General features: G+C 38.6%; 1 protein-coding gene and 1 long non-coding RNA gene across 2 annotated transcripts; both read right to left on the reverse strand.

Moving 5' to 3' along the window:
• Positions 1-6,581: 6,581 nt before the first annotated feature.
• On the reverse strand, positions 6,582-13,002 carry LOC121521110 (alpha-1-antitrypsin homolog). Its single transcript, XM_041804858.1, has 5 exons — positions 12,866-13,002; positions 9,394-10,006; positions 8,961-9,231; positions 8,626-8,773; positions 6,582-8,503 (listed from the first exon to the last, which is right to left on the reverse strand). The coding sequence occupies exons 1-5, from the start codon at positions 12,890-12,892 to the stop codon at positions 8,294-8,296; spliced, it is 1,269 nt and encodes a 422-aa protein (XP_041660792.1). The 5' UTR covers positions 12,893-13,002; the 3' UTR covers positions 6,582-8,293.
• A 1,596-nt stretch (positions 13,003-14,598) lies between these two features.
• On the reverse strand, positions 14,599-15,818 carry LOC121521123. Its single transcript, XR_005992826.1, has 2 exons — positions 15,581-15,818; positions 14,599-15,127 (listed from the first exon to the last, which is right to left on the reverse strand). It is a non-coding gene; the product is annotated as an uncharacterized LOC121521123 (long non-coding RNA).
• Between the last annotated feature and the right edge of the window lie 9,010 nt (positions 15,819-24,828).

The following is a 24,828-nucleotide window of genomic DNA, read 5'->3' on the forward strand; positions in this document are numbered from 1 at the left end:
AAAACAGTTTTTATTGCCAGCAGCTATCTCCAGGCTCTTACTCCACTGGACACAGTTTTGTCCTGTGGTTTACCTGTCTTTAATATTGAAGTGTGTGATGCGGTTTTCTCTGATCACTGTCCTGTGGTTTTTGAAATTTCCGCCTTCTGTGAAAAGCCTGAGTTATGTGCTCCTGTGAGTAAGCGCCACATTATCAACCCTTCCACTGCTGTTCAGTTTGCTACCGCTTTTAATGATGCTGGTGTGTCTTACAGCGAAAACCTTCTGTGTCTTCAAACTGAGGAGCTGACCTCCCTTTTTAACTCTTCCTGTAAAAGCATTTTAGATTCTGTCACTCCACTTAAAATGAGGAGGTGTAAACCTAAAAATGAACCCTGGCTTAATGACAGAACTCGTGCTGCCAGACAAGAGTGCAGGAGAGCTGAGGGAAGGTGGAAAAAAGACAAACTCCAAGTATCTTATGAAATGTTTCAGGAGAGCCTAAGAAGATATCAGAAAATTGTAAGTCAAGAGCGGACACAAAATACTTCTCTGGTGTAAGTTTAAATAGCTGCCACAACCCCTATGTACTCTTTAACACCATAAATTCGGTTTTAAATGCCCCACAACCCCTGTGTCTTGATGTCTCCTCAGAAATGTGACAGATTTCTAAACTTTTTCCCACATAAAATTGACTCTATTAAGACACAAATCTCTCCCCCTCTGCTTGACCCTTCTGTCTCTGTCACCTGCCACTGCTGTTTTTGACCAGTTTGAGCCAGTGTCACTCTTCTCACTTAAAAGGATAATTGATCACCTTAAACCCGCAGCTTGCCCCACAGATATTGTCCCTCCTCACCTTTTAAAAGAGGTTTTTGGGACCACTGGTCCCCACATTCAGGCAATTATTAACAGTAGCCTTTTATCTGGTGTTGTCCCCTCTCATTTTAAACATGCTGTGGCGCACCCTCTCTTAAAAAAGCCAAACTTGGACACTTCAGTCTTGTCTAATTTTAGACCAATTTCTAAACTTCCCTTCCTCTCTAAAATATTGGGGAAAGTTGTTTTTAGCCACTGCAAACATTTTTAGACAGAAACAACATCCTTGAGGTTTTCCAATCTAGTTTTAAAGCACTACACAACACTGAAAGAGAACTTTCAAAGGTTTTTAACGATATTTTATTAATTAATGATTCTGGGAATTCAGCTGCTGCGATTGACTGGCGACCAGTCCAGGGTGTACCCCACCTCTCGCCCAATGACAGCTGGGATAGGCTCCAGCCCCCCCCCCAGAACAGATTAAGTGGTATAGAAAATGGATGGATGGATGGAATTCAGCTGTTCTTATGCTTTCAGATCTTTCTGCGGCTTTTGACACTGTGGATCATAACATTTTAATTTCGCGTCTTGAACACTGGGTGGGGATCAAAGGTATTGCCCTAGAGTGGTTTAGGTCCTACCTGGCCGACAGGAGTTTCTCTGTCAGCCTTGGTGATGCCACCTCCTCCTCAGCTCCTCTTCCATGTGGTGTGCCCCAAGGCTCCATACTTGGCCCAGTTCTATTTTCTTTATATATGCTCCCCCTGGGGTCTATTTTAGAAAAATATGACATTTCATTTCTACGCTGACGATACGCAGCTTTATTTACTCTTGAAAATTAGAGGTTCCAATGCCTTGGGCCCACTGCTTGACTGTCTCAGAGATACTAAAGCCTGAAGTCATTGTCTTTGGACCCCATGTCGGCTCTACCAGCCCCAGTGCAGATCTGTCCAGTCTTGAGCCCTTTCTCAAAGACTCTGTAAAAAATTTGGGGGTGATAATGGACAAAGATTTTAAAATGGATCTACAGATAAATGCAGCTGTAAAATCCAGTTTTTATCATCTTCGTCTTTTATCCAAGGTCAAGTCTTTTTTTATCTTTTAATGATTTTAAGAAGGTTATGCATGCTTTTATCACAACTCGTCTAGATTATTGTAATGCACTTACAGCTTGTTCAAAATGCCGCAGCTCCTGTTTTAACTGGTCAACGTAAATATGACCACGTTTCCCCCATTTTAGCATCTCTTCATTGGCTTCCTGTGCGTTTTAGGATTGATTTTAAAATTTTGTTATTAACTTTTAAGTCTCTAAACGGGCTGGCTCCTCCATATCTTTCTGACCTTTTAAAACTCCATATTTCATCTCGGACTCTCGAAACCTCTGATCAGTGCCTTCTGACCATCCCGAGGTCAAGATTGAAGTTCAGGGGTGACTGAGCCGTCTCAGTAGCTCCACCAAAGCTCTGGAACGCTCTTCCTCTTCATGTTAGACTGTCCCCCTCTCTGCCTGTCTTTAAATCAAGCTTAAAAATGCACTTTTACTCCCTGGCTTTTGGCTCTGCTTGAGATTGTGGCTTTTAATCCTTTCTGTTTTAATTGATTCATTTATGTCCTCCAGGTTTTACTTTTGTCCTGTGTTTGTATTTTATTGTTTGTTTTATTGTTCTTATTTTTACTGTACAGGACTTTGGTCAGCACCTTGTTGTTTTTAAATGTGCTTTATAAATAAATTTGGATTGGATTGGATTGGATTTCGGCCTTTTGATCACAGCACTAACCGACTGAAATAAAGTCTTCAGGTCAGGAAAGGGAAACCATGAGTGACATATTTGGACTGTGGAACTTTCTTTTGCCTCATCTCTGAAGGTTCTTGTGGAAACAGTCCTGTTTGAGCTGAGCCGGCCCTTCACACCTGGATTTGGATTTCTAGAGCAGGGGTTCTCAACCTTTTCAGCCTGCGACCCCCAAAATAAAGGTGCCACAGACCGGGGACCCTCGCTGTACCTGAAGGTGGTTGAACATAGACAATCAAGAATAGTCATGTGCAGACAAGGGCGTCCATAAGGGGGGATAAAGTGGGAGGTTTCTGGGAGCCCAAACTGGGGGCCCATGGAGGTCAGCAAAATCATGGTCAATTGTGAAGTTAAACTGTGAAAACAATATTTTATATTTGACCTGAATAATAACCACTCTTATCAAAGAAACAAAAATCTTTATTCATTTGTGTGGTAAATAGACTTTGTTAAATAAAAATAACTGTAAAAAACATATTTGAATGGGCATTTCTTTAGTTTGAGTAATTTTTAGATTTTTAAATGTTATTATCAAGTGTTTATTATTTTAACTTTATGTACAGCCCTTTTTAGTGAAAAAAGTATTTTTATTAGTGTCATTATTATATTTATTATCTATAAATTAACATTTAAAATATTACCATTTACTTGTATTTTTGTTTCAGATAAATTAATAAAAGTATGGTGTTTAAATTAAGAAATATTAAATAAAGCTTTTAAACTTTTTTTTGGTTTGTATCAGAATGTCTTAATTCACAGAGCAATAATATTTATAAACTGCAAACAAGCCCAGCAGACAAACACATCAGGTAGAAAATAACTTGTGCTGTTAAGTGAATGATCAGGTGTGCTGTTACCCCAAGGTAGCTGAAGTTGCTGACTGATGTCCAGTGGTCTCTGGTCAGTGTAATAAATAGTAATAAACAGTAATTCTTTGGAGGTCTGTCCTTACCGTTAATGTCCTCTTCAGTGCATTTTGACAGAAACTTCACTCATATTCAGGAGATCCAGCTGAGCCAGTGGACACACCTGTTATAAATGAACTTGTATCAGCATGCTCTTTCTTCTGCCTGGGAATGTTGAAAACGATTCACCTGAACTCATCATGACTAACAAACCGGACTTACAGAAACTGACTGCTCTCTAAGCCGCTCTCTAAAATGGCCACTGGTGGAGAACAGCTGGCTGTGGGTAGGTCTTTATTACTTTTACTTTTGGCAAGTTATGCTACTTTATTTTTTAAAATGTGCCGTGTACATTACTACCCCTGAATAATGATTTAAAAATGTAATCTATTGATCAAATCACTATGTGACACATTTATTTAGTTTGAGTAAATTTTAGATTTTTAAACATTCTTATTATCAAGTGTTGCATTTCCATTAGGTTAACTTTATGTACAGCACTTTGAATGCGCTTTTCAATAAAAAATGTATTATTGTTATTATCATTATTATTAGTATTATTATTAGTATTATTATCATTATTATAATTATTACCTATAAATAAACATTTAAAATACTACCATTTACTTGCATTTTTGTTTGAGATAAATTAATGAAAGTATGGTGTTTAAATGAAGAAATATTAAATAAAGCTGAGTTTTTAAACGTATTTGTGGTTTGTAAATCAGAACGTCTTAATTCACTGAGCAATAATATTTATAAACTTCAAACAAGCCCAGCAGACAAACACATCAAGTAGAAAATAACTTGTGCTGTAAAGTGAATGATCAGGTGTGCTGTTACCCCGAGGTAGCTGAAGTTGCTGACTGATGTCCAGTGGTCTCTGGTCAGTGTAATAAATGAAGCTCAGGCCAGCTGCTCCACATTAGTTGGCTTTTTAGCTGTCATACTGTTCATGGATTCTTGTTAGTTCTCGAAGGTGTTCTGTGGTACGGGTCATCCGAGGCGACCTGGATGATGACTTGAAGCCCCTTGTCGTCAAAGATGTCGATGGTCTGCAGTCTCTTGTGACCCATTAGCGATGGCATTAGTTAGCTTAGATGTTGTTGTTTTGGGGACAAATCCAGGTGTCCTGGACTGTGCCGGTGTAGCTTGGCGTTATGGCTTGGTCCCATGTTGTTCTTGTTTTTATGCATCATTATTTTTGGCACAGTGTCAAATGTAAAAAAAAAAAAGCGACACATAAGCCCTTCAGGACCTAAATTACTCATTTCATAAATGAGACTATAAAATTACTATACATTCATAGTTTTTAAAGCTTTGTGGTGAATCTTTTAAACCAACTCTCCCTCCAATCATAGAAATTAAATGATCATGACTTTGTTACAGCCTAGGGAGAGGCTTTTTCCTGTTGTTATCTGCTCCTCCTCTTTGCTGTCTCTGTTTGTGTTTCAGGTAATGGGGGAGGTGCCTCTCTGATGCAGCAGTGCCATCCACCTGAGCAGGCTGGGCTCAGAAGGCTTTAAAGCTGGCCTGTTACCTGAGGTCACTCTCTTTTTCCCTGGCCTGCAGACTAGGACCGCTCATTTGTTTGTAGCTTTTGTAGCGGGTCCTGACTAGGTCTCGGTCTACATTTTGAGCAATGTACCATACACACAAATGCTTTTCACACACACACAGAAATAACCCACAAATGCCCAGGAGCCAAAAGAAACAAACAAAAAGGAATCAATGAGCTACGGCGTCAAGCGCCATTTTCTCAACTATAATAGCCACATACCATAAAACATAAATGTTTACACACTTAACACACTTTTAGCTTACCAGCCACACATCACTGGGGGTTCATATTAGCTTATAAACATCTGTGGTAACACAAAAGACGAGTAACTAACCTGGAAATATTAGAAACATCACACAGGAATCAGGGAAACAGGACAACTGTTGCTCATTCTCCATCCAACCGGATTATAAGCCCAGCTCCCGCTGCCTACTGCAAAGAGTCCCAGAGACGCTGCTGGTCAGTGCTGCCACCAAGTGTCCATTTTATGAAACTGCATGTCATTGTGTGCTTCTCTGTAATTTTTCATCATAAATAAATTAGACAGCATAAAATAATACAATTTGTGATAAACAAAAATAAGTGACTCTTAGAGGAAAGGAAACAAAAAGTAATAAAATCTCAACAAAATACTTATTTTGAGAGTACCACACTTTGTTTTACTGACTCACACACATACACTCACACACATCCAACACTGCATACACACTGACAAACGTAGTTTAATAATTTTGTGACTTAATGCATTATTTCATGAAATATATTTTGTAAAACTTTGCGGCTATGTGTGGTCTCCTTCTTTGTCGCATGCCTTTGAGCCAGGTTATGACAACTCGAAGAAATTTAACCTTTTAATGCCAGGTTCTGTCACTGTGTCTCCCTTTGCTTTCGACTGGACAAAGTGAAAAATGGGCGATTTTCCCAAAATGCATGCAGATAGATTTTTTCTTTCTTTCTGTTCATGAAACTTGGTAAATGTCAGTAACTTGGGGGAAAAAAATGACTTTTTATGGATTATTATTTTTGGCACAGAGTCAAATGTAAAAAAAAAACAAAAAAAAAAAAACAACAAAAAAAAACATGATAGAAAATGGCACAATCTGATGGAAAATAGTAAAAGTTACAAATTTACAACTTCAACTTAAACACTAAAAGCAAAAATATTAAAATATTGGAGTCATATTTTCATGTTCTGATTGCTCCAAGATTCAAAAAGTGAAATTTTAGTTGGAGTCAATGGTGTCCATGTTGGCTTTAAGGGTAAATGTGTTAATATTTTTTACACAATGCATTATAGTGTCGTGACCCTGGGTCACATTTTTGTAGTGTTTGTTAATGCAGCTTTGCTTCCTCTCCTGCAGAGTTTGAGTGTTTGTGTCAGTCAAGCTCTAAACATTTTTTTAAGGACAACCTGGGCTTTAAGAATTTATCTACTGCAGTAATGTCACTTGAATTAAAAAGTAGGATAGGACTCTAAAGACAAAAGAAGAAAACAAATCAGAATTTGAAAGTCAACCATCTTTATTGATAACATAGTAAACAACAGTGAATAAGCCTTTTCTTTGCACAGATTTGTTCTCTCATCTCTTGGGGACAAAACAGTGAAACAATAAACATTCTGTGACTGTTTTAAAATATCGACATATATACAAAAAGTCCACGCTCTTTATTGCAGTTAGAATAATTTGTACCATTCCTTTAAGCAGTACAGACGCAACAGCTTACCACTGGTCGACAGCCCCTCCCACAATGCATTGCATGGCAACAAATATGGCACTACCCACAAAAGAAAACCAAAGTACATGATTGAAAATGGATTACAAATGGATTAAAGGACGCTTATTATTGGATCTAACACTGGATTTCAGGTAAGACACTGGTTACTCATGAATGATGGGTATTCTGATGATATTTTCATGTTCATGGTTTAATGACAGGATTAATGGACAAAAATATAACCTCATACTTAAGTCTACACTTAGTTTTTTTGGTTTATTTTATTTAACCTTTATTTAACCAGATAAAAAACCCATTGAGACCGAGATCTCTTTCACAAGGGTGACCTGGCCAATAGGTCAGCAGCACACGTCATAATTAATCATACATATTCAAGAGACAGATAATACACAATAAGTCAACACGACAATAATAAGAATTGGAGCTACATCACATTTTAAAGCGCAAGAATAGTGGTCACAGTAACAATTTAGAAACACAAGCACTGTTCCATGGACTCGCGTTGTCTATCATTTAAGATAGAGCAAAAGTTTTCCAGTGAGATGAATTCGTAAAGTTTCAATTCAGTTTGTGAAATTAGACATGGTATATTGGTGTTGTATTTTATTTTGAAAGCAATAGGGATTCTAACTGCAGGATTGACTAGCAACAGGCGAGTCAACCAGCTGGTGGACTTGCATATTTGCTTCCTGATTGGGTAATCTGTAAAATAAAACCAGAAATGTTGTTCAGTGACGAGGCAGGAACACAATTTTACCAACAAATCATTTTTTTGCAAATGTATTTCATAGTTTGGAAATCAAAGGGTTAACCAGATATTATCATTGGTGTTTCAGCATCAGTGTCTTGCAAATTCAGTATAAACCATTAAGGCCTATTTATACTCCCTTTACGTACGAAAATGTGTTTGACCTTTTCAGACAATGTTACCATCACTGCCCACATACTTCCAAGCGTCCTTTATGTTGGCATAGATGTTAACCAATACATCCACCGGGGGGGCAGCCCAGAGTCAAAATTTATGACAACAACAAACTCAAAAACAAACATGGCGACTGTGGAGGAGGTATTGATAATGTACCTCTTGCATAAAAGACAAAAACAGAGGCAGCGTTTCTAACCAAGTTGCACATCTTTTCCTCAAAAAGTTCCGCCATTGGTATTTCTTCTTTATGTCTCACTAGAGCTACGTATGGGTAGTGACAGCAACACTGCCCCCTCGTATCCGTAAGCTCTATGGAAACGTGCAGAAATACAGACGAAATGAACGCGAAGCACAGGCAGAAGGCTCTGTCTGTATCCGTATTTAATGTTGAGCATAAATGGGCCTTTACAGGAACTCTGTATTATCAGCCATTGTACCATACCCTGTAGTATCTGCATTTATCCAATTTATAAGCTAATTAGTGAGTCCCACACCTCCTGTTTACAAATGAGTCCTGATTTTACAATAAACTATTCTCCAGTGATGAGATGTAGGACTGATTATCTTGGATTCTTCACTCAGCTGTTGGGTTGTTGATCTTGCCCATGAAGAGGATGCTCCCGCTGAAGTTCTCTATGATGAAAACCAAGAAAGGTCTGTTGATTCTGATGGTTGGAGGAGGCGACATTTGAATTCGCCCTGACTTAAATACAATCCCCATGGTGGTGACAGCCGCTGCCTCTGTTTCAATCTCAGTGACAATGAGAACAGCCTTGTGCGATGCCTGCGTGAAGAAAGAAGTATTCAATGCTCTATCATCTGACCAAAAAGAAAACACTGCTGATGTTGTTGAGTGGGAATATCACCTTGTTGTTCAAAAGCAACTGAGAAGACACCCTCCCCTACCTTTGAGATTTTGAGCGGTAAGTCTTTAGATATACCAGAGAAATCAGCGTTGTCCTCAAAAGCATTTATGATGCCCATTTCTTTCAGAGTGCTCTCCAGGGAAGCATCAGAAGAGATGGAAAACTTTGGCATGAACAGATGTATGTAACTGAGAAACAAAGAACATAATCAGAAATAAAGAATGAACAGTTGAACTGAGGCTTTTGTCATTTTATTGAGTTGCTCTAATCATACAGATGAACTAGACTTTTATTCATCACACTGACCATCCTGAGGTTCTCTAAATTTGTGACACATTTATTCCAAAACTTGCAAATAAAGTTGACTGAACTTACTCCATTGAGGCTGACTCTCTCCAGCGTCTGATGTGGTCCTTGTTGATGTAGCCCTCCACCTCCTCCATCTTGTCTTCATCAGGCAGGACGATCATCATGGAGGCGTTGCCCTTGTAGGGCAGACTGACGATGGTGGCGTGGTTTGCTGTGTCCCAGTAGACCTTGTAATCCCCGGTCCTTGACATCATATCCACCTGAACTTTGGTGGTCTTGTCCACATGAAATTCAGCCTTATGTGTATCATAACTTTCAAATGGGTTCCTCCACAGTCCTAAAAGGAAACAAACATCTTATGAACTGATAATGGAGGTCTGACCCACAAAAATTAAACGTTCTATAAAGATCATTATAATGGTTTATTTTACATGTTAATGGTTTATCTCTTGCTTCATCTTGACCTGTAAGAAAACCTGAATTCAAATCAGCACATCACCTTTAAAGTAGACGTAGTTGATCAGCATCATGACCATAGCAGGATCCAGGTCCTTCACCATGTCTCTGATCTTGTCCTGGGTTTTATTTGCAATAAATCTGTTGATCTCAGCTGCAGCCTCAGAGAGATCCTTGCTGACCTTGAAGATCTCACCAGAGTAAAACTCCTTGACATCATTCAGGAACGTCTCCAGAGGATTGAAGCCAGAGCGCACTGCAGCAGCATTTCCTACATCCAGCTGTAGATTCTCCTGACTGTGTCCATGGACCTCAAAGAGATGTTTGTACGCTTCATTGACCTGGGTTTGGTTGAAGGCGCTGTAGCCCAAGGTGGAGAACAGCTGGCTGTGGGTTTCACCTCCAGCTCCTGCAGACACCATGGACAGGATGGTGGAGATTCCCAGCGGTGAGTAGAAGATGTTCTTTCCAGCAGCAGTGTAGGCCTTCAGACTTTTGTAGAGGGCAAAGGCAAAGTCAGCATTGGGGGAGGACAGCCTGTGGTAGCTAGTATCATCAGTATGGCTGTGTCCAGAGCTGTGGGGGTCATAACAGGCCCAAGACAGCAGCAGTGCTGTGAGTGTACAACAACTGAAGATACCACACATCTGTGGAGCCTGGTCATGTGACAGGAAATAATAGAAAAAGTCCTTAGCCCTTTTTCCATGTTTTTTTTGCCATACACTTGACTTGTTGACCAACACATGAATGACCATTTAACTAATGAAACAAAGAAGAAATTGAATCAAACTCAAAAGATTCTACATTACAGATGTGGGTGGTAACGGGTTACATTTACTCTGTTACATGTCCTTGAGTAGTGTTTTTGAAAAATCCTACTTCTGAGAGTAGGTATTGAGCAGGATATCTTTTACTTCGACTCTGTTACATCGGGTGTGCATTGATCGCTATTTTTACTTGTCTAGAATCTAAGTTATGAAGTATTTTCTGACACTCAGCTGAGCTCTCACAGCACCGTGAGGTAAAATCCTCAGCATCCCAGAGTAAACGGAGGAGTGACCCCTCCCCCCTAACTATCAACAGTTGGACATAATGGCTGAAGATGTAATACTTGTAGGGCATATATGGATACATGACTGATTTAAGCGAAGCCTCGAGGCAGATAATTTGCCTCGGGGAATTTTTATTATCGAATTACCCGGATAATTCGAGGAATCGTTTCAGCCCGAAACACTTGTAATCCTTCAGAGGAGCATGTTCATCCCTGGCCCAACATCAAGACTCTTTGCCTTTCAAACGACGAGGAACAACAGCCACATAATGTGCTGCCTACTGTGTCTGCCTGAAACAGTGGAAATCTCCAGCTTCAAAAAACAGCACGTCAAATCTAAGAAAGCACGTTATGACGTTCAAACCTCTGTTTGAACTTGCAGACTGCAAAGACACAGTTGTGTCAGTGATAAATGACTTCACGTGTCCAACCACCTCTGCAACTCTGCCACAAATGTGATTTTATACAGCATTATTTAACGTTATGTCGTAGGTGATACCATTATCATGTATATGGTGTATCTCTTATATCAGTGATTATAGCTAACATGGTTATGAGAGATGTAACAATTCATCGATATATATCAATTTATCGATTGGTTGGTTGATGATCCAATCAGATCGATGGAGAGTCAAAGCATCGCTCTAAATCGATGTTTCAAGCTACGCTTTTATTTTGAAATCCCCCCCAGCCCCCTGCATGCCTGTTGACAGTTTCCAGCCCAGGCAGTGTCTTCAACAAGCTAGCTAACTAGCAGCAGTGGCTTATAAGTTTACAGTTTATTGCAGCTGAGGGAAAGAGGATATCCTCTCCTCTCTCGGCTGTGTTGACATATTTCAGACACGCTACTGCAGGATGGGTTAACGTGGTTCAAGCAGGAAAGCTGCGCTCTTTATACCTCCAACCCCTGCACTCTTGTTAGTAGGCTGCTCATTACAAGAGCATCTTTTATTATAAAATTTTGCTCCAGTCTAAACTCTCCATTTATTTAAATCAAGGTTGCAATGAATAAATAATAAAAAATGCATCACTATAATATCATATGCCACTTATCTAACCTTATTTAAATCTCATAAGATGAATAAACTACAAAAGTGAACTATCTGCCACATTAATAGGCCCCTGTGTAAAGTATGAAGGGCTGATATAGAGCAGAAATGTGTGTTGAAGTCCACATGTGTGTAAATGGGTTGAAGAAAAAAAATCTAAAATCGGAACACAGGCCAAACATTTTGATCATTGTTATGAAGCGTGGCAGAAAAGGTTCATATTGATGCTTTAGAGTGATCTGAGGAAACAAAATATTTGGCACTGAAAATGTTTGCTGTTTTAAATCAACATGTTTTAACACAAACGTTCATAGCTGTGTTCCTAATTTAAAGGTAATTTAAGTCTTTGTTGTTTTTGTTAAAGAGATATCTTTATTAAATACAGAGACCTGTCTATAATTTCATTGCAGAAATAATTTTTTTTCTTTAACTGTGTGAAATTTTTGCATAAAATTGCCTGGTATCAATCCTGGCCTCCATATCAAATCGAAATAAAATCGTCTCATGGCAGATTTTGTGATATCTGAAAATATTGTATCATTGTCCAAAATATCGATATATCGTATCGTATTGGGATGAAACTGGTGATTTACACCCCGAATGGTTTTAACGTGGGACAAGTGGACCAAAGCTGTTTTTGGTTTTAATAAGTTTCAGTTTGGCTGGCCAAATTTGTTGAGTGATAATCAGGATGAAAATATATACATCGGATCTAAAAAGTAAAAATAAAATTAAAAAAGGGCAAAAAAGTCAGAAATGAAGCCAGTTCATATGGGTAATTTCATAAATATGAGCGAAAAATCATTCAAACATGAGAAAATAAATATAATGAGATTAAAAAGTAAGAACTTCAAGGTAAAAATTCATGTTTGTGAGATTAAAATCATCACTTAGAAATGGGATAACTATCATGAAAGAAAGAGTCTGTTTTTTCTCATTTTATTGAATTTTTCAACCCATAATTGTGATTAACAAACATAATTGACTGCTGCTTTATGTATTTAGTTAAGTTTTTTTTTTTTTCTCTTACTTTTGGCAAGTTATGCTACTCTATTTCTGACAATGTGCAGTTTACATTACTACCCCTGAATAATATGTTGTAATGCAATATGTTTTAATAAATTGCACAAAATGAAGTTACTACTTGAGAAGTCTTTTAATAAGGTACTGTTTTACTTTTACACAAGGTTTTACTTTGATGAGTACTTTCACTTCTACTTGAGTAATTATTATTGTTCAGAAACAGAACTTTTACTTGGGTGCTGTAACTGTGCTGTAACTCTACCCACCACTGGACTAAAGTTATCAGTAGTTTAAGGGTTGACATTTTTCAAACAGAACAATTTCCTGTAACAAATACTCTCAAATTCTTACAGGTTAGATTTTAAAATCTAGCCATTATAGTAATATCTCACCTTAAAGGAAGCTTTCAAAATAGTCATCGTTGGGGTTAACTGTTACTGTCCTCTTCAGTGCAGTTTGACCGAAACTTCACTGATGTTCAGGAGATCCAGCTGAGGCAGTAAACACATCGACTTGAGCCTGCTCTTTCCTCTGCCTGGAAATGACGCATCAGAGTTCCAACTAACAAACCACATGTACAGGAACTGACTCTTCACTAAGCCCCTCCCTAAAAAGGCCACTGTCCAATCCTAGGTTAGCAACCATAACTATGCACAGGAGGTCTGACACACTCTCAGCAGACGCTAGTGTACCCAGACCCACAAATCTTTACAGTGGGATTTGGAATTTTTCTCTTTCACAAAGGCAACAAACTGAGAGGTGAGATGTGAGATACATGTACATTGTTACAAGCTCCAGGATTAATACTGAGAATTGAGCAGTTACCAGGAATATTTTACTACAGCTATTGTCCTCACTCATACATGCAGGAGTGTCTGATTCTGTGGTTTCCTGCCACTCACAGGCTGCAAGAAGTCAACATCTCTCTTCAGGTCTAACCATTCCTCTTTTTATGTGTGTAATTTTCCTGATGTATTTCAGTAGAAACGGTGCTGTAGCCCAAGGTGGAGAACAGCTGGCTGTGGGTTTCACCTCCAGCTCCTGCAGACACCATGGACAGGATGCTGGAGATCTGACATCACAAAAAACTTCAAAATAAAGTCAACATGGCAGTATGATGTATAGAATTTATGTGTCATCTGTTTTACAACAGGTTTTATTTTTAGCATTTTTCACCACAACTTAATCCATCCATCCATCACTACCTGCTCAGACCTTTATTTTTAAAAGTTGACGTTTACTTCTGGGTCACATGACTGTCCCTTTTGCTTCTTTCCTACCTTATTGTAAAACAGCAAAAGAAAAAGACAATAAACAAAATTCTACCTTTTTTTCAAGGTTAATTTCCTGGTCTTACCATTTTAATAAAAGAAAACATTAAAGGAAAATGGCGCAAATCTTTTGTTTTATGGTTTCTGTCCAGAAAGAAAAAATGAGTGAAGCTGGCTGTTTTCTAGATTTCCATACAGTCAACTGCCCTTTCAAAATAAATTATACTTTGGCATCCTGATCTTCCTGATCATCAGAACCTGGTATAGGTCAATCATTGTTGGCAACATTGTTTTTTTATGCATTATTATTTTTGGCACAGTGTCAAATGTAAAACAAAATGTGACACATAAGCCCTTAACCCTTAAAGACCTAGACCGGGTTGGGGCACGCCTGACTCATCTGCATTCATGTTGTTTTTTAAAAGATCTTCTAGTATTCAACATCAAGTGCCATACATCATTTTAATCAGGACAACTTACACTTTCAGCGTAATTAATTTTTTGTTTCAAGTTTACATGTATTTGGTCTCAGAATGGATGAATTTATTAGAAATTTTGAAAAACGCCTTTAGAGATTCTGTGCTTTTTCACTTTGAACTGGGACATATCCCAAGGAAATTTGCTTTTTTGATTTGTAAAGTTGTAATTGAATGTTTTGGACTTCCATATAAATTTTTATTGTTATCTGATATTTCCTTAGAGAGTTACAGCCATTTCTAATCATATAATTCTGGGCGTTTTTTCTCTGAAAAGTAGGAGTTTTCCTATATTTCATTTGCTGACCATGTAGATGAGTCTGAAAGTGTCATAATAATATAATATCTAATTACAAAAGACACTAAGGCAACTGTGACTCTTATTTACAGAAATTTATTATCAATGAACAGCAAAAGTATAGAATGTGACAAAAATCTGAAATCATTTCAAATGATTTTTTAATAGATTTGTGTGTCTTCTGTACTTCTGTCTTGAGTAAATTTGCTCAAGAAGTAATAAAAATATTTCACAAACAATATATTAAATAAGAAGGAAATGTTTTGATACAGGATGAGCAAACAGTGCCAATGTTCCTGAAAAACTATGAAAAATATCAAATATACCGATTTCATTTGAACGAAAGGCCAAATGGTTTTCACAAACTACACAGGGAGAGGAGAGAAATTTTCACTGAGTAAACAAACAAAAGACAAGCTAATTTTCACAAACTACACAAAACTCTTATCTATTTCATGGATATTTCATCTTCCTCTTCCTCATCATCTCCTGGTCGGGGCTGCTATGGATGAGGGATGTGGTACGGCCCTTTGTCTTGTTAGTTTTCAGCCCTCCTAGACACATTATCCAGGCATGTTGATGGGGACAGTGTCCATTCCCCGTCTTATCCTTTGTAATGAAATATAAAATTTGGTAATTATACACAAATATATGTATAAATATATGGATATATGTATAAATTATAGATATAAATGGATATCCATAATGAGCATATATACTGTGTACAATTAACATACGTGACTACAAAGATAGGGATAGAGAAATATACCCAGGGTTAAAATATAAAAATATAGATATGCGAAAGATATACAGACAGATGTGATATAAACAGATATAGGCTAAAGGTTATGACATACAGATGTGTCCACATTTCTTTTCATTATTCTCCTTATTGCTTGTATTTCTCCTGTCAGTTTGTGATTCTATCTCATATTTAAGGACACATTGACAGGCACAAACTTTTATAATAAAACTTGACAGCCAAATTAATTGTCTGTGTTTTACAGAAATAAGCAATCATGTTATAATATCCAAACTGCATAAAAACAAACAAGGACTTACTGGTATTGAAAGGGATCAGCCCAGCTGTACTCCTCCTCACTGCACCACGTTTCTGACGCTGTTTTCTGACGTCTTTTTCTCAGCTGGTCCATCAACACGTTTGAAGCTTCCCATGTGTTGTAGCCCTGTTTGTTAGCTTTGTTTGGGTTTGTGGCAAGTTAGTACAGTGTTGTGTGGGTGTTGTAGTGAGACGTGCTCTAGCCTTGCTCTATCATGCATATGGCAACGTCGCGCTGTCTTCAACTACGTCCTCTTTTTTTTTTTTTTTTTTCTAAATGACTCTATTTCATTGGTGAACTAAACTGACAAATTGTAAGTTAGCCTTTCAGATTTTGACCAATGATGACACAGGGGTGGGACAGAGACTCTAGAAACACTGCCTGTTGGGTGAAAGGCGGAAACCACGTGGATCTTTGTAGCCAATCAATGCAGCAAAACATGGTCGCATTTCGGCGCTCCTTGAGGAGCCTGTGTGCATTTAAATGAGACGTTCGTGGTACCACCAGAAAGCTGGGAATCTCAGCTTTTATCCAGTTTTCAGAGCATTTTGATAGGATAAACCATTCAAAAGTTGTCAAACACTCTGGAGCAGTAGCTATTTTTTAGCCGCCCCCGGCTGTGTCGGTCTCTGAGAGTTAGGGACCAAAATGGCTCATTTCATAAATGAGGCTACAAAATTATTATACATTCGTATTTTTTAAAAATATTTTTGCTGAATCATTTAAAGCAACTCCCCCTCCAACCATTGAAATTAAATTATCATAATTGCAAGACATTTAACCTTTTAAAGGACAGCTTCTGTCACTGTACCCCCTTTGCTTTAGATTGGACAAAGGGAAAAATTAGTGATTTTCCAAAAATGCATTTAAAAATTGATTTTTTTCCTTTCTTCCTGGTCATGAAAACTTTGTAAATATCAATAATTTTTGGGCAAAATGGCTTTTTATTCATCATTATTTTTGGCACAGTGTCAAATGTGAAAAAAAAAAAAAAAACATGACAGAAAATGGCACCATCTGATGGAAAATAGTAAAAGTTACAAATTTACAACTTATTTCTACCATTCATTCTGTGATCAAACATGACGGATAACGGCACTGTATCTCTGCTTTTAGCTCCATAAGTGAAGGAGTCTCGTCATGTGTGAAAGTAAACGTGAGCTTTGATAGATAGATAGATAGATAGATAGATAGATAGATACATAGATAGATAGATACATAGATAGATAGATACATAGATAGATAGATAGATACATAGATAGATAGATAGATAGATAGATAGATACATAGATAGATAGATAGATAGATAGATAGATACATAGATAGATAGATAGATACATAGATAGATAGATAGATAGATAGATAGATACATAGATAGATAGATAGATACATAGATAGATAGATAGATACATAGATAGATAGATAGATAGATAGATAGATACATAGATAGATAGATAGATACATAGATAGATAGATAGATAGATAGATAGATAGATACATAGATAGATAGATAGATAGATAGATAGATAGATAGATAGATAGATAGATACATAGATAGATAGATAGATAGATAGATAGATAGATAGATAGATAGAATGTAATTTAAGTTATTTTACAATAAGTTGTGGTTAAAAAAAAGCTAAAAAAAACTTGTAAAACAAATGACACATTCTATAAATCATACCTTTATGTTGACTTTAGTTTGTAGTGTTTTTGGATGTGGTTGAGTGAGGTGCTGATACAATTTTACAGCCTAAAGAATGTAGATCATACATGTATTGATTTCATGAAGTGCTGTATTAACTATTTACAATTTTATAAATTATATCTTTTAAACCACACTTGAAGAATACTTTTGACAAGCAGCACTGAAGGGCCCTCGAACCCCGGCACACATTGAGGTGTGGTGCAACCACCCATGTGTGTGGTAAAAGGCGGGGCATAAGCAAAGCCATACATTGTGTTGCAGCACGGCAGAGACACCATGTAGATCATCCTATGTGTGTCCTTCCTTTAACCCTTAGAGCTCCAGCAGCATGGATCCACCCTTTGTAAATTGCTTGGTAACTTTTGAACCATAAGTCATAGGCACTAACTTGTTTTTTCCTCTGAAAGCTCTGTGTTGTGCATTTCTAATATGTTCTTCGTGCATTTGTAGCTCTTATAAAACATTTCCTAGTGAGCCCAGAACTTGGCTGACTTCCTGGGGTCTCTGAAGATAAGCTTGTTGGATACAACAAGAAGTGACACAGTTTAAAAAAAGGTTAATAACTTTTGAACTGTAAGTCATAAACACTTACTCGACACTTTTTTCCTCTTAAAGTTGACCATTTTGCCATTCGTTTGCTACACTCTATGTCTCCATAGCCTTTAAGGACGCCGTTCTAGCGAGCCTGGAAGTTTTTTAACCCATTTTCCATCATTTACTTTGGGTTTTTTTTTGGTGAGTAGTGCCATATTTGCATTGTGGGAGTTAGTGCCCTGCATGGGCCAATTATCTGGGCCTGAGTCCAGCCCTGGCCCGAGGAGGTGGAGCCCCAGCCCCATAGGCGTAGGAACTGCGGGTGATGGGTGGGACGTGTCACCCTGATATTGGAGACAGGCGCATTTGTCCCACCCAACAATTATATCGCGGAGGAGAAAAATATTTGATTTTGAAATTTTCAACTCACGTGCTTTTATTTTGAAAGCGCAACACAGCGTCCTGTCACTGGCCCGCCCCCTCCCTTACAGCTCTGAGAGTGTTTGGGAGACGGGAAATAGCAGCAGAAAACAGGCTGTCTACTGACAGACACTCTTCTGAACGAGGTAAAACATTCTGTAGGGATTGTTGCCATGAATATGGCTTGTTTACAACGTCATGTTGTTAGTTCACATTCATATTTAGAAACTATATCTTTTGAGTTAAGTCGTCTTAATCCTGGGCGGGTCACTTGTCCATTATTTAACTGCTAACTTCGTCAGTGTTTATCATGAGAAGAACTGTGATACATTCAGGGAAGAGACAGGAGAGACAGATGGAGCTTCAGGGTGTGAGGTAAGGTTTAAAAATCATATTATTGATTATAATAGATTCAGAAAGGAGAACAGGTGAGGACTGATGTCAAGCTGATTTTTTAAAAATCATTTTTCTATAATTATTTCATTATTTCCATGGTCCTGTAAGGGTTTGGGTTAGGTTGTGATTCGTTATCAGCTGCAATAGAACACCCCTCTTGTGTTCTGCACATTTATATGGTGAAATGCTACTCCATAGTGAGATCTTAGATTTGCATCTCTGAAGCCATTTTATATGTTTAGGATCAGGAATGTAGCAGCAAAAAGGGAACAGAAGGAGGAGAGGATGGCACAGGGCCTGAGGTGAGGTCCTAAAATGAATTAGTGAAAAGTTTTACTGTAAGGGTTAAGTTGTGCTCTAAACAGAGTTGACAGTGAGTTGCCAAATAATAGTAACATTTTAAAGTAAAAACACCACAGCAGGGACATCAAGGGCATGAGGCAGGGAGTCACAGTGAGGGAGGGACAGGAGCAGACCAACAGGTAAGAGAGAGTAACATAAAACAGTACATATTTTACAGGAGTTCACAAAAAAGCGGAAAAATGGAATTCTTGCTTGTAGTAAGTGCAGTCCTGTGACACTGGGAATTTTTCCTTTTAGGGTGTTCAGAGTAGGGACAGACAGCTGAGAGACTCAAAAGGCAGAGGGCAGAGGACAGAGCCATATCAGCCACACCCAAGATTCATAGACACTCAAATTCTGTCTAACAGAACTTTAAGTTTCCAGGAAAAGTGGTACAAGGACTTTCCCTGGCTACATTATGATGCAGTGCAGAAGGGAGTTTGTGTTTTTCTATTGCAAGGCAACTTACCAGGACAAACTCACGCCATTTGCTGCAAAATCAGAGCCCACCTTCATCACTTCTGGATTTAAAAACTGGAAAAAAGCCATCGAAAAGTTTTAAGCACATGAAAATAGTCATACACACCGTCATACTGTCCCTGTGACTGCACAAGGAAGTCATCCCATAAATGCACAGTTGTCCAGTGCTTTGGCAAATCAACAAGCAGACAACAGGCACTGTCTGGGGAACATTTGAGTTCAATCAAATATTTGGCACGGCAGGGACAAGCCTTGAGAGGACATGAGGATGATAACAGTAATTTGGATCAACTCTTGAAAGACAAGGCACATGATGATGCCCTTTTAGCCAAATGGTTGCAGAGGTCCCAGAAAGACTACATGAGTCCACAGATACAGAATGAAATCCTGTCTACCATGAGCAACAGTATTGTTAGTGGAATAGCTGATACAATTAGACATCTACCAGTTCTTCAGTATGCAGTTATTATGGATGGAACCCAAGACGTTTCTGGGCAAGAACAAGAAAGTATTTGCCTGCGTTATGTTGACAATGACCTGAAGCTCCATGAGGAGTTCGTTGGTTTGTATTCTGTTTCTGAAACAATAGGAAAAAGCCTTGCTGGACTAGTTAAAGATGTGCTTCTGAGATTAAACTTACCAATGCATGGTTTACGAGGTCAAACTTATGATGGGCCAGCTAATATGTCTGGGAAGCATGCTGGTGCACCGGCGCTGATAAAATAAGAGCAGCAACTAGCACTTTATGTTCATTGTGGAACCCACTGTGCCATTTAATCGCACGGAAAGCTTGCTTAGCCTCTGTTCTGATCAGAGACGCATTGGATTGGGTCAACCAGCTTGGAGTCCTTTTGTCTCAGTCAGGGAAGTTTAAGGCGATCCATGCAGAGAATCCATCATGCAGAGAATCCATCATGCACTGCAATAAAACCCCTCTGTCCCACAAGATGGACAGTACGAGGCAAAGCCATCACAGCTGTTTTGTCACAGTATGGGTCAGTGCTGGCTAGCTTGCAGGAAATGGCTTGTGGTGCCTCAAATACAGCATCTACTGCTAACGGTCTGCTAGGGCAGTTTAGGAAAGGCAAAACAGTTTTGGGTCTCACCCTTGCCTCATCAGTGATTTGTGAGCTTGAATGTCTGAACATCTCTTTTCAGAAGAAAACTGAAACAATTGCTGGCATGAGGGCTGCTGTCAAAGTTGTTCAGACCTCACTCAAAGCCAAAAGAGATGAGGAAAGTTTCAAAACTCTGTTTGAAGAGGCAGCGGCTGTGGTTCAGTCTTTAGGTGTTAAGCCCATTACCATTCCCCAGATCAGACCGCCTTCAAAACGCTTCATTGAAGGAGCTAAGGCACATCAGCCTAAATGCACCGAGGACCACTACAACAGAGAGTCACTTTCAGTGCAGCTTTCTATGTTTCGCCTGAACCACTCCTTTAGCAACAGTGCAGAAGCTGCAGGGATCGTTGGTGGATTACCTGTAGAGGTGCGTAGACTATTTGGGCAAGTGGAAACCCTGGTCAGGTTGCTTTTGGTAGTCCCTGTTTCCTCCTCTGACGCAGAGAGAAGTTTTAGTGCCCTCCGCAGGCTCAAAACTTGGCTCCGGTCAACAATGACTCAAAACAGACTGAACCATGTTGCTGTCTGTCATGTCCATCAGGATAAACTTGACTTACTGGACAAAAAGTCCATTTGCAAACAATTTGTGGCTGCAAATGACAGGAAGAAAAACACTTTTTGGCTCTTTTGCCTAGGCCTGTGTTTTTTTTCAAACTTTTGTGTGCCACGGCATATGTTTGAACCTGAAAAAATCCTACAGCATGCAAATTATTGAACGCAGGGCTGTAAAGTGCAATAAGACACTGAACTGTCAGTGAGGCACTAAGCTTGTCTATTAGATGTGAGAGGTATCACTTTTATTTATTTTTGTTGACCAAACTGTTGCACTGAACCACATGGAGTTGTTGGAAAAGAACAAAGCTTGTTTATTAGACTTTTATTTTACCAGCTGTTTTTACTTAAGGTTTTAGTGAATGGCATAACATTATGGAGGAGTATAATCATATAATATTACAACTTAACGTTTTTGTGTTTTAGATTGATATAAAGAAGTGAATCATTTGTTTTTGACATTATTCGTGCTGTTTTTCATGTCAGAAAGTTGTTACTTAAAGAACAAGTTCAATTGCCAGTCAACCTAAGTAACTGTGTTTTTTACCAATATCAAATTGATTTTGACCAATAAAACATGTTAAACCGTGCACCTGTGTGTGCTACTAAATTTGCCTTTGTGCTACTGAAATATTTAGCTTGCTATTACCAGTGCTGCCACCTGATAAAGTAAGCGTACAGCCCTGGATTGACATAATCATTATGCTTTGATTAAAGACTCAAGCCATTTTGTTCAACAGGGAGAGGAGAAATGTTTTTTCTGGGTGGTTTGCCCGCATCTTAAGATCATGAAACATATACGTACAGATATTATACATGCATTTATACAGGTGTGCACAGCACTATTTTTCCAAGAAACATTTGAAAAAAGAAGAAAGAGTAAAAGATTACATAACATTTTGTGAATGTTTTGCAGTGTAGTTAACTTGACATATTTCTGCTCAAACTCCAATTTGTGTCCCCCTGAATGTTAAACTCGTTCCTACACCCTTGCCCAGCCCAGCCCAGCCCGGTCCGACAGGTTTTCAGAATTATCAGGCCCGTATCAAGGGTGATGCAGCAGCACACAGGAACAGCTGACCTGCATACTGCAGCAATTGTAGGCCTATTAACAAATTAACACTTCTATTCTATTCTATAGTAGAACTATTAATCAAATAAGTCTGAACATGGCGATGTCCAGTTCAACAACAGTGAGCTGCTTAACATGGTAAAGTCCTCCGTTCTTTAAACACCACAAGAAGAACAGTCTGTTTACTTGGCATGTTGCAGAAAAAGAATAGCATCCATAGTTTCAGGGGCAAGTCCAGTCCTCCTTTCTTCTATCACTCTTCCAGCTGTGCTGAAAGCACGCTCGCTGCTGCCACTGCAGGCCGGGACGGGAAAGGAGGGGGCAGAGCAGCTGCTGTGTTCAAGTGTTGCCATTTAAATTGGTTAAACACAAACATAACACATCGCTCTAATTGGCAGGTTAAAAACAAAAGAGCCCGAGCCCGGCCCGTGTCCAAGGTTATGTTATGGTCATTGGCCCGAAGCCCGGTCCTCGGGCTGTAGGGCTGTCAGGCCCCTCGGGCCTAGGGCTCCAGTGCAAGGCTCTGGTGGGAGTGATAGTCGACTAGTTGCTTCCCTCCTGCTTTAAGAAACGGCACAAATGAGTCTAACTGCAAAAAAGCACAGAGACTTTTTTTGTTTATATGTACAGTGTTTAATTTATTAGACCACCTGTCATATTTGTCTCAGAGACCATCCAGCGTCATTAAGTGCTTTAATGCGGACTCTTTCATTTTCAGTGAGCTCTCCACATTTTACCATTTTGAACAGGAATGAGGGATCACTGGGCTTCTCTGAGAAGTCAAAAATGAATCAAGCATAACATTCAACCACTAAAACTCATTTTTCTGTTCAGGAATGCAAGTAAATAACTATAATTTGACATATTAATCAAGAAATAATAATGTGCTTTACTTTTTTTTTTTTTTTTCTGTAAATCAGTAAATTTGAAAATTCATGGATAACAATAATAATGATATTTTAGCATTAAAAATATCATTTGGGTTAAAGAGCTTCTACATATTTGTATATTAACCATTGCAGAAACATCAAAAATGATTTTTGTTTTACCAGTGCTGTTAATTTAGGGCAGCTGTGGCATAAACCTCACTTTGGTTAGGATTAGGGTGGTCTAATAAATTTGTTATGCACTGTAGATATTTTGAAAAGCGTTAGTCACAGAATGTTTTTTTTTTTTCACTCTTTTGACCCGAAGAGATGGGAGAATAAGTCAGTGCAAGGAATATGCTTTGTCGCTATTGTTTACTGTGTTATTAATAAAAATCTCTGAGTTTCAAATTCTGATTTGTTTTCTGCTTTTGTCTTTTAACCATATATGTGAAGGATTTCCTTCATGTGTGCCATCACAACTCATTTTAACACTTGGGTTAGAGCCAGGATTTCTCTGACTGACACAGAAAATTTACACAAAGTGCCAATAACTCCTTGTCTACTAATCACTCTCAGTTAAATGACATGTTCCCTCTGCTGCAGGTACCTGGTCAATCATACAGAAGGGTCTTCATTTTCTGCCACAACTCATGAGGAGGTCATCTGGTTCAGGGAGAGCTTCACATCCTACCTCTGCAGAAAGAGCTGTCCCATGGCATCCCAAGTGTTCAGACACACCCAGTATTATTGATACAAGCTAATGTAATATTCCTTTTTACAGCTAAATTAATGCAGTCTTTATGAACAGAATCTAATATCTAGACAAATATCTAGACAAAGCTTGCGAGCATTGTCTAGATATTAGCTTAAGTTAGCCGTTAAGCTTCAGGCAGTGAAAAGGAATAAGTTATGGCCATGGCAGCAGGTACGACTTTTGTGACAATTATCAGTAGGGTTTAAGTTTTATCTACAGGTTTTCAGGTTTTTTTTTTTTTTTGTTTGTTTGTTTTTTTTTTGCGTAGCTTGGTGGAATAGTAACTAGCTAGCAAGCTAAAAAAAATGCCAACTCATAGCCTGGCTAACTGAAATGCTACCTGAGGGTACATTTCTGTACCTTTGTGTCTGTGTGACAGAAAATGTCCTTTCAGTACACTTCTGTACCTCTAAAGTCCCGACAGTTTACAACGACCGTTGGTTAGTTGGTGTACAGTAACTGAGAGCTTTAACTTATTATTGTGTTAGATTGTAGAGAACTGATGAGTTAGGGGTTCACATGTTATTTAAAATATCCCCTTTCATGTTGTTACTGTTTTAAATTGGTTATTAAAAGTTTCTTACGTCTTAAAATGAATGAAACCGTAGTTTATCTGGATCGTTTGTGACGTTATTTTACGTAGTTGTGATGGCGTCATCGCAGTGGTATCCCGTTACTGTTTACAGAGGTGTATGCAGACAGGTGAGCTGACTCTGACCTTTGCTAAAAACTACACCAGTGTGGTAGAAGGCTGATAAAATGTAACGCTTCTTTGCTGCATTAATGGTTAAATGATGGTGAATGAGTGAAGCTCCCGTGTGTTTCCCTCTCCGCCTCCCACAGGAAACTGTGTCAGAGTGTGTCCTGCCATTCCATGCTCATGCAGTGTTTGTTTATTGGTCGCAGATTCTTTTTTATTTGATTCAATGTAGCATTTGTACGGACTGATGTTACGTTGTAAATAGCGACCGTGTTAATTAGTGACTTTCAGCCAAACGATG

The sequence above is a fragment of the Cheilinus undulatus genome, linkage group 14 (genome assembly GCF_018320785.1).
Source record: "Cheilinus undulatus linkage group 14, ASM1832078v1, whole genome shotgun sequence".
In the NCBI taxonomy this organism is placed as follows: domain Eukaryota; kingdom Metazoa; phylum Chordata; class Actinopteri; order Labriformes; family Labridae; genus Cheilinus; species Cheilinus undulatus.

Bases quoted from the DNA above. Each gene is read 5' to 3' on its own strand.
- LOC121521110 (XM_041804858.1), bottom strand. From the start codon at position 12,892: ATGACTATTTTGAAAGCTTCCTTTAAG. The intron at 8,774-8,960 runs GTAAGTTCAGTC...TTTGTTTCTCAG, and splicing joins AGAGAGTCAGCCTCAATGGA to TTACATACATCTGTTCATGC. The intron at 8,504-8,625 runs GTAGGGGAGGGT...TTCTTCACGCAG, and splicing joins TACCGCTCAAAATCTCAAAG to GCATCGCACAAGGCTGTTCT.